Source organism: Trachurus japonicus, chromosome 21, assembly GCF_045865225.1.
Source record: "Trachurus japonicus isolate A0001 chromosome 21, Traja_1.0".
Classification (NCBI taxonomy): Eukaryota; Metazoa; Chordata; class Actinopteri; order Carangiformes; family Carangidae; genus Trachurus; species Trachurus japonicus.
This window is the reverse complement of record NC_140927.1, coordinates 34,534,888-34,551,703: the sequence shown is the minus strand read 5'-3', so window position 1 is coordinate 34,551,703 and position 16,816 is coordinate 34,534,888. Positions and strand designations below refer to the sequence as shown.

Sequence of the window (16,816 nt, the reverse complement as noted above, 5' to 3'; positions counted from 1 at the left end):
TTCTAAACAGCCGTCGTTTGGATAAACTAACCGCACATGGGGATCTAAACAGTTACTTTCTCGCATGAAAAAATATTAAAACTTAATAAAGTCACGTAATAACAGAGCCAGTCTAAATATTAGAAATTCTCTGGTAATAACAGGCTTCAGCAGGAACATTTCTGTTGTCGGTCGTCGAGTGGTTATGACGCTTCCAGTGACGACACTCATCGGCCAATCAGTGGAAGGCAGTCGGCTGACGTCACGTTTTAGTAACGCTTCGGCTCGCTTGGAACCAGGGCTGAGGTGATACCAAAACTGTACCCGGTTGCAGGTACTGCGTGCTAGTGGAAACACGCAATAGCGCGCCGAGCCGTGCCGTACCGAGCCGAACCGTGCTAGTGGAAATGCGCCATTAGAAAATTCAACAAAGCATAGGTAGACCTATGTCTTATGGGTAGCCAACCCAGACTATCATACATGCTGATCACATTAGTTCGATAAGAACATAATAGAGCGCAACGTGCAGCTTTATTTTGAGCAACTTGTAATTTCCTCAAGTTCTTAACAGAAGTACTTGACCAAATTACTAAACAATAATCAAGTTGCGACAAAACCAAAGCATTCAAAACCTGCCTCCTGACATCTGGGGATAGAAAATTAGAAATTCTTTTCACTACTGACACTCCTCTTCCCATTTTGCCAACTACAGTATCGATTTGTTTGGACCACGATAAATTATGATCCAGAGTTACACCCAACAGATTTGTCTCATATACATGTTCAACTAAAATATTATTTATATTTAATGTAAGTGTTAGTTCAGGCTTGAACTGATACTTTGAGCAAAACAATATAGATTTTGTTTTGCCAACATTAAGAATTAATTTATTATTATCGATCCACTCAGCCACTAAATTTAATTCCTCTTGCAATATGTTGTTCAGTTCACCTATTAAAGGGGCAGTGGCATAAATTGTTGAATCATCCGCATAAATAGCGATGTTAGACTTCTTCAAAACAAAAGGTAGTTCATCAATAAATACAGAGAATAATAATGGTCCTAAACAGCTCCCTTGGGGGAGACCACATGTCACATGTCTCATTTTTGATGCACTTCCATTAAAATAAATAATTTGTTTCCTACTTGTTAAGTAGCTTTCCATCCATTTTAATGCAGTGACTGTAAATCCATAATGTTTCAACTTATCCAATAACAGAGAGTGGTCAATAATATCAAAAGCTGAACTCAAATCAAGCAACACTGCACCAACTAAATTTTTATTATCTAACTCCCTCTGCCAGTCATCAACCATCTGTGTCAGAGCAGTACATGTGGAATGACCTGATTTATAGGCGTGCTGATTTCCTGTATTTAAGTTATTCACTTCAAAATATGTTTGAATTTGATCAAAAATAATTCTCTCCATAATCTTTCCTAACGCTGGCAACAAACTAATAGGGCGGCTATTGGAACCACAGAAAGGTGGTCTCTTAAAGAGATATTGGTGAATGAGGCCCATTGTTACAACATGTAGGAAAAGGAAGTCATTCACATTTGTAACCCTTAAAATAACTTTGCAGAGAATTCTTTTGAAAACCTAAAACTGTCAAACATGAGTTGTGTTGTTGTTTCAGTTTCCAGCGGCAGAGACCAGACTCTCCTGAACCCAGCTGTCTGTCTTTAAAGAGCAACGAATCAAAGGACCTTGTCGTTAACTTTAAAGGAGGACGAGGACCGACTGAGCAGATGTAAGCTGTAACTGACAGTCAGACTCAGGTTATTGTAGAAAAGAACCAGTTTGTACGACGTGTTGTTGGACCAGGTCTGAAACCAAAGTGTCTCTGTCTGTTGTGAACGTCCTCAGGGGACATATAAAGTCCATCTTGTATTATCTCTCTGTCCTGATGTTGACTTGACACTGATTCCTCCACAGAGTGGACCAGGAGAGCTCAGAGGTTCCCAGTGGTCAGTCTGCCCAGCAGCATCAAACACACCTGGACTCCATATTTATGGTGAGGACATGTCCAACAGCTGCTGTTACATCTGTTGTGTTCACCATCATCTCCATGCTGCACTTTGACACCAGTGGATTGTCAGTCTGTCCAACATGGATCTGATGTTTGGCTCCATGGTTTTAGTTTGATGCTGTCACTCATAGAGTTTCTGTTCCAGCTGCTGGAGGAGAACATGGTCACTTTTGTCAAGAATGAGCTGAAGAAGATCCACAAGGCTCTGAGTCCAGATTACCCAGAATGCTCAGGGAGTCAGAGGGAGGATGAGGAGGTGTTGGACGGTGAGGATGAAGAGCAGAGGAGGAGCAGCAGAGAGGCATTAGTGAAGATGACAGTGAACTTCCTGGGGAGGATGAAGCAGGAGGAGCTGGCTGAGCGTCTGCAGAGCAGTAAGAGGATTTCTCTAAAGATTCAACATGATGGACAAATGAGACGTTCACTGACATCAACACACGGAGGGAAACATGTTCATATTTGCTATTTAGAGGAATTAAAATGTTATATTTCTTGTGTTTTCATTCAGAATATTTTGCTCCAGTTTGTGGGCGTAAACTCAAATCTGCCCTGAAGAAGAAGTTCCAGTGTGTGTTTGAGGGGATCTCTAAAGCAGGAAACCCAACCCTTCTGAACCAGATCTACACAGAGCTCTACATCACAGAGGGAGGGGCTGGAGGGGTCAATGAGGAACATGAGGTCAGACAGATTGAAACAGCATCCAGGAAACCAGACAGACCAGAAACAACCATCAGACAAGAAGACATCTTTAAAGCCCCACCTGGAAGAGACCGACCAATCAGAAGAGTGATGACAAAGGGAGTGGCTGGTATTGGGAAAACAGTCTTAACACAGAAGTTCACTCTGGACTGGGCTGAAGACAAAGCCCATAAGGACATACACTTCACATTTCCCTTCACCTTCAGAGAGCTGAATGTGCTGAAAGAGAAAAAGTTCAGCTTGGTGGAACTTGTTCATCACTTCTTCTCTGAAACCAAAGAAGCAGGAATCTGCAGCTTTGATCAGTTCCAGGTCGTCTTCATCTTTGACGGTCTGGACGAGTGTCGACTTCCTCTGGACTTCCACAACACTGAGATCCTGACTGATGTGACAGAGTCCACCTCAGTCAACGTGCTGCTGACCAACCTCATCAGGGGGAACCTGCTTCCCTCTGCTCGCCTCTGGATAACCACACGACCTGCAGCAGCCAATCACATTCCTCCTTACTGTGTTGACATGGTGACAGAGGTCAGAGGGTTCACTGACCCACAGAAGAAGGAGTACTTCAGGAAGAGGTTCAGAAAGAAGAAGGAGCAGGCCAGAAAGATCATCTCCCACATCAAGACATCACGAAGCCTCCACATCATGTGCCACATCCCAGTCTTCTGCTGGATCACTGCTACAGTTCTGGAGGAGCTGTTGAAGACCAGAGAGGGAGGAGAGCTGCCCAAGACCCTGACTGAGATGTACATCCACTTCCTGGTGGTTCATCTAAAACTGAAGAAGGTCAAGTATGATGGAGGAGCTGAGACAGATCCACACTGGAGTCCAGAGAGCAGGGAGATGATTGAGTCTCTGGGAAAACTGGCTTTTGAGCAGCTGCAGAAAGGAAACCTGATCTTCTATGAATCAGACCTGACAGAGTGTGGCATCGATATCAGAGCAGCCTCAGTGTACTCAGGAGTGTTCACACAGATCTTTAAAGAGGAGAGAGGCCTGTACCAGGACAAGGTGTTCTGCTTCGTCCATCTGAGTGTTCAGGAGTTTCTGGCTGCTCTTCATGTCCATCTGACCTTCATCAACTCTGGACTCAACCTGATGTCACAACAACAAACAACCTCCAAGAAGACTGAAACAACAGGAGTCAAATCTACAGAGACAAACTTCTACCAGAGCGCTGTGGACGAGGCCTTACAGAGTCCAAATGGACACCTGGACTTGTTCCTCCGCTTCCTCCTGGGTCTTTCTCTGGAGACCAATCAGAATCTCCTACGAGGTCTGATGACACAGACAGGAAGTGACTCACAGTCCAATCAGGAAACAGTCCAGTACATCAAGGAGAAGATTGAAGAGATTCCCTCTGCAGAGAAAAGCATCAACCTGTTCCACTGTCTGAATGAACTGAATGATCGTTCACTAGTGGAGAGGATCCAAAAGTCCCTGAGCTCAGGAAGTCTCTCCACAGATCAACTGTCTCCTGCTCAATGGTCGGCTCTGGTCTTCATCTTACTGTCATCAGAAGAAGATCTGGACGAGTTTGACCTGAAGAAATACTCCGCTTCAGAGGAGGCTCTTCTGAGGCTGCTGCCAGTGGTCAAAGCCTCCAACAAAGCTCTGTAAGTGTAGAGATAGTTTGATTTATTCATCATTACATACAAACACTTCGGTCTTTCAACAGAACAGATAATAAACTCCTTTCTTCTTTAATTCCTCATGATCATCTCTTCAGACTGAGCAGCTGTAACCTCTCAGAGAGAAGCTGTGAAGCTCTGTCCTCAGTCCTCAACTCCCAATCCTCTAGTCTGAGACACCTGGACCTGAGTAACAACAACCTGCAGGACTCAGGAGTGAAGCTGCTGTCTGGTGGACTGGAGAGTCCACACTGTAGACTGGAGACTCTGGACCTGAGTAACAACAACCTGCAGGACTCAGGAGTGAAGCTGCTGTCTGCTGGACTGGAGAGTCCACACTGTAGACTGGAGACTCTGGACCTGAGTAACAACAACCTGCAGGACTCAGGAGTGAAGCTGCTGTCTGGTGGACTGGAGAGTCCACACTGTAGACTGGAGACTCTCAGGTGAGGATCCATCCAACTGTTTATCTGATGCCACTTGAACACAGCAGCAGGTGTTGACAGAGGGTTCCTGTGTGTTGTTGTGTGTGTTCAGTCTGTCAGGATGTCTGGTCACAGAGGAAGGCTGTGCTTCTCTGGCCTCAGCTCTGAGCTCCAACCCCTCCCATCTGAAAGAGCTGGACCTGCGCTACAACCACCCAGGAGCCTCAGGAGTGGAGCTGCTGTCTGCTGGACTGGAGGATCCAGGCTGGAGACTGGACTCTCTCAGGTATGGAGAGGCTGCTGCAGCCACACACACTGTCTGATAGAGGAGGAGGAGCTGGAACATTTTCTATGGCCCCGTTCACACCTGGTCACACCTGGTATTAACATCTGTCTCAGGTGATCCATGCATTGATGACATCAGATCCCATCACTCAGACCATATCCAGAGGTGGTGTAGGCCACAGTGAAGCTCCGCCCACTCCACTGACGTCCTCTGTCACAGTCTGACTCGTCCCAACACAGTTTATACTGAAACCAAAATCTCAGAGTGTTTCAAACATGAGCTGTGCAGCTTTCATCAGTCACAGTGATGAACTACTGGGATCAGGAGTTTCTCCTCATGATGACTTCAGTGTCTCATCATGACTCACTGTGTCCTATTCAGGAGAAGAGATGTCAGTGATGAAAGCAGCTGTTGGCAGCTGTGCTCTGAGTCTCTCCAGATGTTTGGATCAGACTTTATTTCAGAGTGTATCAGGAAACATTTCAGCTGCAGCTGGTTGAACTGCTCCTGAACCAACAGAGTGTTTGACCTGAACAGTCCCAGAGACTGTAGACACCTGTTGAGTGTGGACACACTAACAACAACAAAGCAACAAGAATCAAAGCATGTCCACTGCTCAGAGACATTCGTCTCCCAGCGTCTCCAACCAAGGAGGAAATAAGAGACAGAAACCAGGCGGCACCATCAGGTCTCTGTCTGGTCAGATATTGATGATCAATAATCAGCTCAGTCTCTCTGAGATCCTGGTCTTGTCCTGATGAGATGTGTTGTTGTGTTGAGGAGACAGTCAATCACAGTGTGACATCCAGATGTCCTCACTGTCCAGAGGCCTGGAGCTGTCAATCAGAAGAAAGTGAGTGTAGTGAACAGTGTAATAATCAGTGTTTGTGGCTGAATGTGTGTGTGGTCAAACAGCTGTTTTCAGACTGTGTGTGTGCTGACTCCAGATCAGATGAAGCCACAAAGTGGCTCCTTAATGAAAGTCTCCAGCAGCTGGAGCTTCACTTCCTGTCTGAGTCCATGTGCTCTGAGCTGAGCCTGCTTCTCTCTGCTCTACAGTTTATCTGCTTCCTCTGGACTCTGACTTCAAGTCCAGTCAAAATGTGTGGACAGGTTTGATGGAGCTCAGGACTGGTCCTGAGGACGGCTGCTTTATTCCACATGATGTGACTGATCTCAGTGAGTCAGTGTGTTGCAGCTGATCTGTGTGAAGAGCAGAGAAGAACAGAGTCATTGATCATGAGATCCTGATCCGTCCTGTCACTGTGATCAGATGGTTTCTATTAGAGCTCCTTCATCCACTCACTGCTGCTGTGGCTCCTGTGGAAACCTGCTCACAGCCTCATTCTTCAGCTTCCTGTGGAGTTTTCTTCAAACAAACACAAGTTGTGTTCACACTCAGTGTTTCTCACTAAACTCACTGGGTCTCATTCATGAAACGTGAGCAGCACGGATTTGTGTGTAAACCCTGAGCAGCGCAAATTTACGTGCGATTTCCGCATTCATCAATCTTTTAGTAGTGCTGATTTTTTCGTAGCTACTCACAAAATCTACACCTGCTCCGGACTGTGTGTAGCGCTTGTGTAAATGTAGGAATGCAAATAAATACTGCTTGTCACTGTTGAAAATTACAATTTTAATCCGTATTACTCTCTCTCATGTTCAAAATACGCCGATGCCTTTGAAACACATAATTTAAACATGACAAACAATTAGAAATATTTGGAGAGAGAGACGTTTTAGGGATCGGACGCACAAACACGTCAAGGCTCCATCTAATGATGATAATAATCTGATATAAAACCGGAAAAACTTTTTTGTGTTGCTACAGTACACGCTCGGTGGGCGCACACTTCACCCTGCGCAGTAGCGCAGTCAGCACCGGTTTGGATGGAGCTGTGACAGACGGCTGGTGCTTCTGTAACAATATAACCTGCCTATATAACTTCATGTGTTGATACAACCATGCTCCTCTACAGCTGAGGCTGTGAAGAGCCTCCTCCTCCCGTCGCTGCTGTAGCTCTGTAGTTGTGTGTATTTTTATTTTTTTTCATGTTTCACATCGAACTATTCTGGCTTTACTTCTTAAACGGTTCTTTAATAAACCAAGGATACTTAATTCACTAAATCTGTTATTTCCCTCCACGCCTTTGACCTGTCCCAGTCACACCACTACTAACAGAAGAGAATTAAATATTTTTTCTGGACTCCACTTCACCCAAAATGACTTCGATCCGTGATCTCTCTTTTTTTCTCTCTCTCCCTCTTTCCTCGTTTGCGTCAAGGCCGCAGGTGAACAGGATGCACCTACCTCCTAATATGGTGGTCAGGATCTCCTTATATGGCTATTCATGTATGGAAATCTATGCTAATTGCTGATCACCGGGGGCGTGTTGTTAGTTTACGATGGGTTGGCATTCATGAAGTTACACACGTGTTTACGATCAAATCTGAGTTTCCCGCACCGTTCATGAATCCGGAGTAGAGTTTTAGTAGAGTGAGCTTTTATGTGCAAATCTACACACAGATTTACTCACGTTTCATGAATGAGACCCACTGTGTGTTTCACTGAGCTCTAACAAATGTGTTGAGTGTGTTTCCTTCCTCATCAAACACTGAAACCACACTGCACAAATTCAAAATCTTACCAAGAATATTTGTCTTATTTCTAGTCAAAATGTCATTTCTAGTCTAAATAAATCTAATTATACTTAAAATAAGACTCATCACATTTAAAAAGCAGCTTGTTTTTAGACACTTTTTAATTTTTTCAAGCAAATTTTCCACTTTAAATAAGTAGAAAAATCTGACAGTGGAGCAAGTTTTTCTTTCTTATTACAAGCACAAAAAACTTGCTTTCACTGGCAGATTTTTCTACTTACTTCAAGTGAAAATTTGTTTGAAACAAGTGAAAATGATCTAAAAACAAGTTGATTTTAGGTGATGAGTCTTATTTAAAGTGGAAAGAGATTAGTTTTGACTAGAAATTAGACATTTTGACAAGAAATAAGACAAATATTCTTGAAAAGATTTTGAGTTTTTGCAGTGCATCCACTGCTCACAGCTGCACTTTTCTTCTTTCCTGGTGCATTGTGGGATATCTGGGCTGGTCAGCTCCACCTGTTGTGTCTTCATCTTCTTTGCTGTGACGTGTGTTTGTGCAGCTTGAGAGTCAGAGAGTGAAAGTGTGTGTCTCACACTGCAGTGACATCAGATGGAGAAAAGACATGATGAAGTGTTTCCTCCTGGTCTCCTCCTGCTCTGTATCATCACTAGATAAAGACTCCAGCTCCTTCTTCTCTGTGCTCAGTGTTCATCCAGACATACCAGCCTCCATGTGAACACAGTGATAAAACAGTGTGTGTGTGAGAGCCATGTAATGTCCATGTGTGCATGCTGACAGAGAAGGTGCTGCTCTGACCCCCCTCCTCCTTTCAGGGTGGAGCCTGCTGGAGTCCCATGGTTGACACCAGGTCTGAGGAAGTGTAAGTCTGTTTTTACTTTGATTCATGGAAACGAGGGATGCACATGTTGAACCGTTTAACCGTTAACCGATAACAAGAACTTTGACCGATTAATACTCTCAGTTTTTTTTATTAGCTCCTTGTCATCAACTCATGGGGGCGTGTCGACACGTGCAGATTTCCACGTGCCTTCAGTCATATTTCACGGTAAAAAGTTCCACAGGAGGACTGACAGTATGTGCAGCAGCCCCCGTGAAGGAAGGTCAGACCATAAATGTAGCTACACAGACATAGATGTGCATCACCTGTAACAACGGCGCTGAATAAAATGAAAAAACTAAATAAAAGAGGAGGCTGATGCAGCTCTCCTGCAGCTCCACAGAGGAGCTCTGCTGCTCCTTCAGTCTGGTGTTTGGCTGCACTTGAATGAATTCATTTATTTAAAACAGGGACAATGCACAAAAAAACATTCATCTTGTAAAACAAGAAGAGCTGCTTTGAGCCAGGTTATAGCAACAATTGCTAATTTCCGCCTGTAGTCCCTGGGCAGGTAAAGTGCTAAACAGATACAATATTAAGATTAATTGAAATAAGACATAATAACCATAATATTTAAAAAATTGACAGAATGCACTAATAAAAGCAGGGAAACAAGAGCGCCAAATCATAAAGTGCACAATAGGGACTAACAGCACATACACTCTCCCTCACTCTCATCACACATTCAAACACATACACATACAATACACAGATAACAATCATCCTCCTCTAATAACCACACTCATAGCCAGACACATACACACACTCACATAATACTCAACAATGTGTGCAAACTTGCTTACTTAGTAACCAGCGCTTTGACCAGCATGAGAATGTGTGAGGATTTGTACATAGAATAAGTTGTGTGGGAAGGACGTTCCACTGACTCATGGCCACACAGGAAAAAGAAGAGCTGCCAAACTGAGTTCTACGTTGAGGAATACTACACTCACCCCTCGTAACAGATCTAGTTAGACGTACTGTGTTACTTTGTAACTAAAACAGTTCAACATTGGACGATCTAACCTCCATATGAGTGATCAGCTGAGACAGAGCAGAGTGGATGTGGCACTGATCAGCTGTCACAGCGCACGTGTGTATTTAAAGCAGAAGTAAGTGATCCGGTCGTTATGGCTAATGCTGCGTTCCAGGCAGGCTTTTGAAACCGTAAATTACAGCTTCAAGTCACGACTTACGACTTTGTAGCGTTCCAGACAACCCACTCGTGTTTTTCCGACCTGTTTTACCTGTGAAAGTCACTATAACGGCCACTCGTAACTTCTGACCCATGAACTCGTACCAGATCGAACTGGTACGAGTTCACAGGTCGGAAAAACACGAGTTACGAGTTGCCTTGAACGCACCATAACTTCTTGTCAGCCGATGGAGTTAGCAGCCCCCGTCCTCGTCATGGATCTATTGGTCCTCGTCCCTACGTCACCACATTCACGGCGTCCCTTGGCTGCACACACAGAGAGGACTGCCCCTTTATGCCGTTCTCTCTCCTCATTGGATAAAACTTGTAGGATACGAGAAAAGTTTTCTCCTCGGCTCAGAGCAGAGCAGAGTGACTGACAGACCCGTGTTTCGGTCCAAACACTCTATATAAGTGATCGCTGTCGGAAGATATAACTATTTAAGACTTATATTAACACAAATATATCGCTTACTTCTGCTTTAATTTATTAAATTTAATTTAAAATTTTTAAAAATTAATTTAATTTAGTTCAACATTTTGGCAAATTGGCCCATTACCATAATCCCTATAGTCATAGCAGTAGGTTTGTTACCTTTAATTGTCGGTGCAAGCTATTTTTAGAACGGCGGAGCAGAGCCGTGAGCTGCTCAGAGCTACGCTACGGAGGCTCATTATGGGATTTCTTGGTTTCCCTCATCAAACTCATCAAATACACAATCCAACAACTCCACAACGCTCTGGTGGACAAGTTGTGAGCTGCACATTCACCACGCTATGAGATAATAACACAACGTTACCACACAGAGTTGTTTTAGAACACTGAGCAGCTCACGGCTCTGCTCCACCGTTCTAAAAATAGCTTGCACCGACAATTAAAGGTAACAAACCTACTGCTATGACTATAGGGATTATGGCAATAGGCCAATTTGTCAAAATGTAGAACTGTCCCTTTAACGGCAAAAAAAAAAAAAATGGAGCGTCGTAATCTTATCGGTTAACAGTTAATAATGGGTTAACGAGTGTCGGTTATCGGTCAGAAAAAAAATTCAAAATGTGCTTCCCTACTGGAAACAAAGCAGCACATTCAACCATCTTCACACTGTCACATCACTGACCTCATGAGTCTTCATCAAACTGTCAATAACTGATCAATGATCAATAACTGCAGCTGTGTCTTGTTCTCTCCATCAGATTCCTGTCCACTCACTATCGACACAAACACAGTGAACACAGAGATCAAACTGTCTGACAACAACAGGAAGGCGACATGTGTGGAGGAGCATCAGTCATATCCTGATCATCCAGACAGATTTGACGAGTGTCCTCAGCTGCTGTGTTCAACTGGTCTGACTGGTCTGACTGGTCGCTGCTACTGGGAGGTCGAGAGGAGAGGAGACGTTGATATATCAGTGAGTTACAGAGGAATCAGCAGGAAAGGAAACAGTAGAGACTGTTGGTTTGGAAGGAACGATCAGTCCTGGAGTCTGATCTGCTATGATGGTCGTTACAGTGTCTATCACAATAGCAGAGAGACACCTATCACCTCCTCCTCCTCCTCCTCCTCCTCCTCCTCCTCCTCCTCCTCCTCCTCCTCCTCCTCCTCCTCCTCCTCCTCCTCTGTCTCTAACAGAGTAGCAGTGTATGTGGACTGTCCTGCTGGCTCTCTGTCCTTCTACAGAGTCTCCTCTGACTCACTGATCCACCTCTACACCTTCAACATCACCTTCACTCAACCTCTCTATCCTGGGTTTGAACTCTATCCTGGTTCGTCAGTGAGTCTGTGTTGAGTGAAGCAGAGTCTCCTCCTGTCACAGAAACCTTCTCTCTGTTGAACAGACAGTTCAGTCTCTACACGTCTGTCTCTGTCTCTCACTCACGTCGTCTTCACAGGACAGAGATGAACACAGTTTAATAATGAACTCATCAGCGTCATGGTAACAGAAAAATCACTGGGACCTGAAAAACAAGAAGAAGTTTATGAGAATCACTGAGAAGAGTTTAAAAAATCAACTGATTTAATCCATGAATGTAAATAATCTGATGTGAAATAAACAACAACGTGATTTAATAAAGAACCAGTAAATAAATGAATTATATCGGCATCAACGTCTTATTCTGAAATTGCTCACTGCTGCCAATGTGTGACTTTTACTTTGTAGAATGTTTATCAGTTGTTTTTTCTCTAGTTGTTAAAGGGATAGTTCACCCAAAATTCAAATTTCACTCATTATCTACTCACCCTCATGTCGACTAAGGGTTGGGAGAAGTTTCAGAGTCCTCCGTGGCTTCTCTGAGTTACAGGGGGTCTCGGCGCAGAGGTATTTGTCCATATAACGGTTGTCAATGGATAGCAACTTTCTTCGTCCAAAAAGACACACCAAAAAACATCCAAATACCTCCATGCTGCTCGTCTGTAATGTCCGTCTTGTATTGAAGCCCCGACATGAGAAATTGTTCCGAAAATAATGAAATGAGTCTATATTTTAAGCTTGTCTGTAGCCGAAGCTCCCAGTGTCTCAGTTCACTGCTCTTCCTGTGTCAGTGCAAATCACGCCGGCGGAACAATTTCTCATGTCGGGCGGCGACCTAAAGCACCAGAAAAAACAAAAAACACAGATCGAGGCTGCATGTGTCTGCTCCACTATATGGTTGATTTTAGAAATGTAATCCTGCCAAGTAGACCCCGTTTCCATCAAATAATCTGATAATAATGTGTTTTTTTCTAACCAACTCACTCAGTATTCTGTGTGGAGGAATACTGGGTGAGCTGGTTATTCCATAAACGGGAGGTTAGGGTTATGGTTATAGGGAGTTAGGGACGAGTTGAAGTAATAAGACATATTTGAGCATTTTATTTTTTCAAAAAGTAACGCAATAGTTAGGCTACCTCTCCTGGTAATTAGTTACCTTTATTCAGTAACTATAACTAAATACTTTTTAAAAGTTACATGCCCAACACTGCTTGTTACTTACCTAACTGGTGGTCAGTTTGGCTGTGGCATCATTCCCAGGTCAGCTCGAGGTAAACTGAACTCTTCATCATTCACTCTGTTCGTAGCTAGCAGAGAGGTGAGTCATTGTTGCTAACTGCTAAGCTAAAGAAGTTATACTCAACCTAACTGAGTAAAAATGAAAAACAACCAGGAACCGGAAATGAGACGATACGGACCCAAAACAGTTCCCGTTTCAAACTCTCCACTTCCTGGTTAATTTCTCATTACAAGTTAGTGCTGCACGATTAATCTAATCGCAATCGCAATCGCGATGTCACGCCGTGCGATTACGTAATCGCACGAAAGAGTGCGATTGGCGATTTAAAGTACATAAATGTGCGACCGCGTGAGCCTGTAAACAGGACTTTATCTCCTGTAGTGTGTGGAGCGGAGCCGCTAATAGGCTCGTTCGAGATGAACTGCGCCTCGTCTGGACGGTCGGCGAGAGCAGGCGGCAGCAGCAGCGGGCGGTGACAGAAAGCTGCAGTCAAGTCGGACAGTTTCCAGCCGCCGTCAATACAAACAGGAAGTCACCAAAGTATATATTTCTTATGCTGTACTGCAATTGTCCAATAAATAACCAATATATTTCTCAGGATATAAGTTTGATTCAGTGTGAATATTTTTTTAAGCAGTAGGCCTACAACATGAGATTCATATAATCTAGCATTATACAACAACACGTAGTGTTTGCAGTCCTAACTAAGAGCCAATCAGCTCATGATCCGGTGCGTTTCCCATCATGCCCTGAGGCTGCAGGCGGTTGCAGTCGGTGGAGAGCAACTGCGGCGCCTGGCTCTAAAAGCTGCGGCCGCCTTGATCTCGTGAGGTTATCGTTGCAGGCGCGTGCATGACGTCAGAGCAAGTCGGGATCAAGTCGGACACAAATCTAACCGGCTGCATTGTGCGCTGGTCACCGGCGATCGATTCTGCGCACGCCTGGCTCATCTCGAACGCACCTAATGTGTGCAGCATAGCAGACTCCGTCAGTAGTCATGTGACCAGCAGGTCTGATCACGTGACTACCCAGCTGGCAGACAGCGCTCAGTGTGCTGCAGGACCGTCTCCCCGTGATTACAGCAGGTGTGGAGCTTTAGCGTCACGGAGCGAACTGTGTTTTCCTCCGCAACATGTGCAGTGCGTTTAAAAAACGAGGAGGTAGCCTATATGCCTGTTGGGGCGAACGACCAGAAAGCTTCGGTGTTTGGTTTTCTTTTAACTGTCTTTTTTATTTTTATTTTACGGTAACAGCCACACTCATTTGCCGTCTCCTCTCGTCTCCTCCGTTGTGTGTGCGCGCGCGTGCGTGCGTGTGTGCGTGTGTGTGTGTGTGTGTGTCTGCCTGTCTCTGTGTTACCTGTGTACCTGTGTGCTGTGAGAGGAGGGAGGGGGGAGAAAGGCATTGTAATAAATGATGGCATCGCAGTAGACTATGAAACTGCACAAAAAGTTACCTATTTTTATTTAATACAAAGATACTGTAAGGAAACACTTACACAGAAATACACTCCTAAAATATGGTTATTTCCTGTGCTGTGCTTGATAAGGAAGCAAATAGACTCCTTACAGCATTAATTTACAATATCGTAATCGCAATCGCAAATCGCAATATTTTCCACCATAATCGCAATCGCACATTTTTATCAAATCGTGCAGCACTATTACAAGTCCAGACACACACACACACACACACACACACACACACACACACACACACACACACACACACACACACACACACACACACACACACACACACACACACACACACACACACACACCAGCATTGTGGGTGTTATGCTGACACAGGTTTTTATCAGAGAATCTAATGTGTGTGTTTATGATTATTGCTGATAATCGATCACCTTCAGATCAACAGAGCTGAAACTTTGACTGTGTGTTAGCATGTGTTAGCACAGCTGGGCTAACCCTAACCCTAATTGATTTTCTAATTAGCTGAGGGCTCCTCCCCCTCTCGTCACCGCTGGTGTAAAAGAGTTAAAATGCACCTGTATTATTTATTATATTTGGTTTGATTCAACAGTGGACTGACTGTGTTCCCAGTCACGTTGCTCAGACTAGAGCCAGAAACCACTGAACTCTGAAACACAGTGAAGTGAGCCTGCAGTCCAGCCTGGTCATGTGACCTTCTACCTGAACACACCACTTTCATATGAGTCTTCACTCATGTTCATGCCCTGACCCCTTGTGGTTGTTAGGTGGCACTGCGTTACATTGATTTAATTTCATTTCATTTTGATTTATTTCATTCATGGTATTCTCACATAGTTGCACATATACATTGTGTACACATTTTCACCATGAACGAAAAGGAGCAGGATGAAGAAAAAACTTATAATACCTGCTCCTCTCTGTTGTTACAAATTTCATTGGCTTGCTTCAACACCAGTATTATCCTCTGTTTCAAAATATTAAAGATGATGAAACATAGTAATGACAAAAAAACAAACAAACAAACAAACAAAATAACGGTAAACACCACTCGTCTATCTATCTTTTTCTTTTTTTTCCCTTCTTTTTCTCTTTCTCCTTCTTCTTTTTTGGAGATACTTATCTTTTCTTTTTCAAACATTTTCTTAAACTGAGACATACTTGTACAACTTTTCAATTCCTTGCTTTGTGAATGCCATAGTTTTACACCTGCAACAGAAATACACATTTGTTTTAAGCTTAACCTTGCAAATGAATGTTTAAAATCAAGCTTCAGTCTGTTGTCCCCTTCCTCCAGTTTAAACAAGCTTTGTAAATGTTCAGGTAATGATCTGTTCTTTGCTTTAAACATTATATTTAGGGTCTGTAATTCTATTATATCAGCCATTTTCAACAAACCTGCAGAAATAAAAAAATCTATTTGAGGGATCTCTATTACCTGCCTTGTGGATAACTCTTACTGCTCTTTTTTGTAGCAGAATCAGAGGAGCGATGTTACTTACATAAGTGTTGCCCCACACCTCCACGCAGTAATTAAAATATGGCAAAATAAATGTATAATACAAAATTCTTAGTGTGTTAGTGTCCAAGACAAACTCAACCTTATTCAAAATATAGATACTCTTTGCCACCTTGGCTTTTACATATGCTATGTGGTTTTTCCATGTCAACTTGTCCTCCAGGATAACACCCAAAAACCTAAATACAGAAACACTTTCGATACTCTCTCCTGCAAATGAAAGTTCAATTTCATCCTTTTTTCGATTTGTAAAAACCATAAATTTAGTTTTTTTCGAATTTAACAAAAGCTTGTTTTCATCAAACCATGATAATAATATGAACAGGTGAGTGTTAAATGTTTGGTGTTTCAGGTCTGAGTCTCATCAGATAATCCATCATTTATTATCATTTAAAAACACAAGTGTGTGATTTATTTTAAAACTACAAGAAAATATGACACCATTGATGTCACAATCAATAAATTAATAAACAATTACAAATGGTGCCTTTTTGGTTTTTGGAAATTCCTGTTATTGTTATTTTATTTTGAAACCAGAAACCAAATTCATGTAGATGTATCTGGTTTTTAATTCTAAACCAAAGACTAGAGACAAAATTATGTGATCAATGTGTTTTGTTTGAAGTTTTGCTGATTAAACCTCTCATTTCTGATTTGGCAGAGACAGGAAGAACTCCAGCAGAACCACGGCTCCACAGCAAAGTGGTTTTCAACAATGAAGCTAAACGTTATCTATTAAACACTGATCTGCTAAATCCCAATAAGCACAGAATGACTGATGAGTTTATCAATACAATGTTCAGCATGAGCCTATATCCAAAAACCACAGGACCCAGCAGAATCACAGCCCATTGTGCCGCCTTAATGGGATAGTTCACCCAAAATTCAAATTTCACTCATTATCTACTCACCCTCATGTGGACTAAGGGCTGGGAGAAGTTTCAGAGTCCTCCGTGGCTTCTCTGAGTTACAGCGGGGCTCCGTGCAGCACTGCATGTCCACATGACGGTTGAGAACGGAGCTCACTCTTCTTCGTCCAAAAAGACACACCAAAAAACATCCAAATACCTCCATGCTGCTCGTCTGTAATGTCCCTCTTG

General features: G+C 43.2%; 2 protein-coding genes across 2 annotated transcripts in view; both read left to right on the top strand.

Moving 5' to 3' along the window:
• The window catches only part of LOC146965670 (uncharacterized), a 310,932-nt gene that overhangs the window by 70,699 nt on the left and 223,417 nt on the right, over positions 1-16,816 (top strand). The gene's annotated exons all lie outside the window — the stretch shown is intronic.
• LOC146965675 (protein NLRC3-like) lies at positions 1,906-11,539 on the top strand (the record flags this gene model as incomplete). The annotated part of the gene is made up of 6 exons (XM_085766368.1): positions 1,906-1,995; positions 2,156-2,384; positions 2,519-4,325; positions 4,439-4,786; positions 8,490-8,536; positions 10,944-11,539. Coding segments are annotated over 6 exons (3,117 nt in total), but the record flags the coding sequence as incomplete, so codon positions are not given.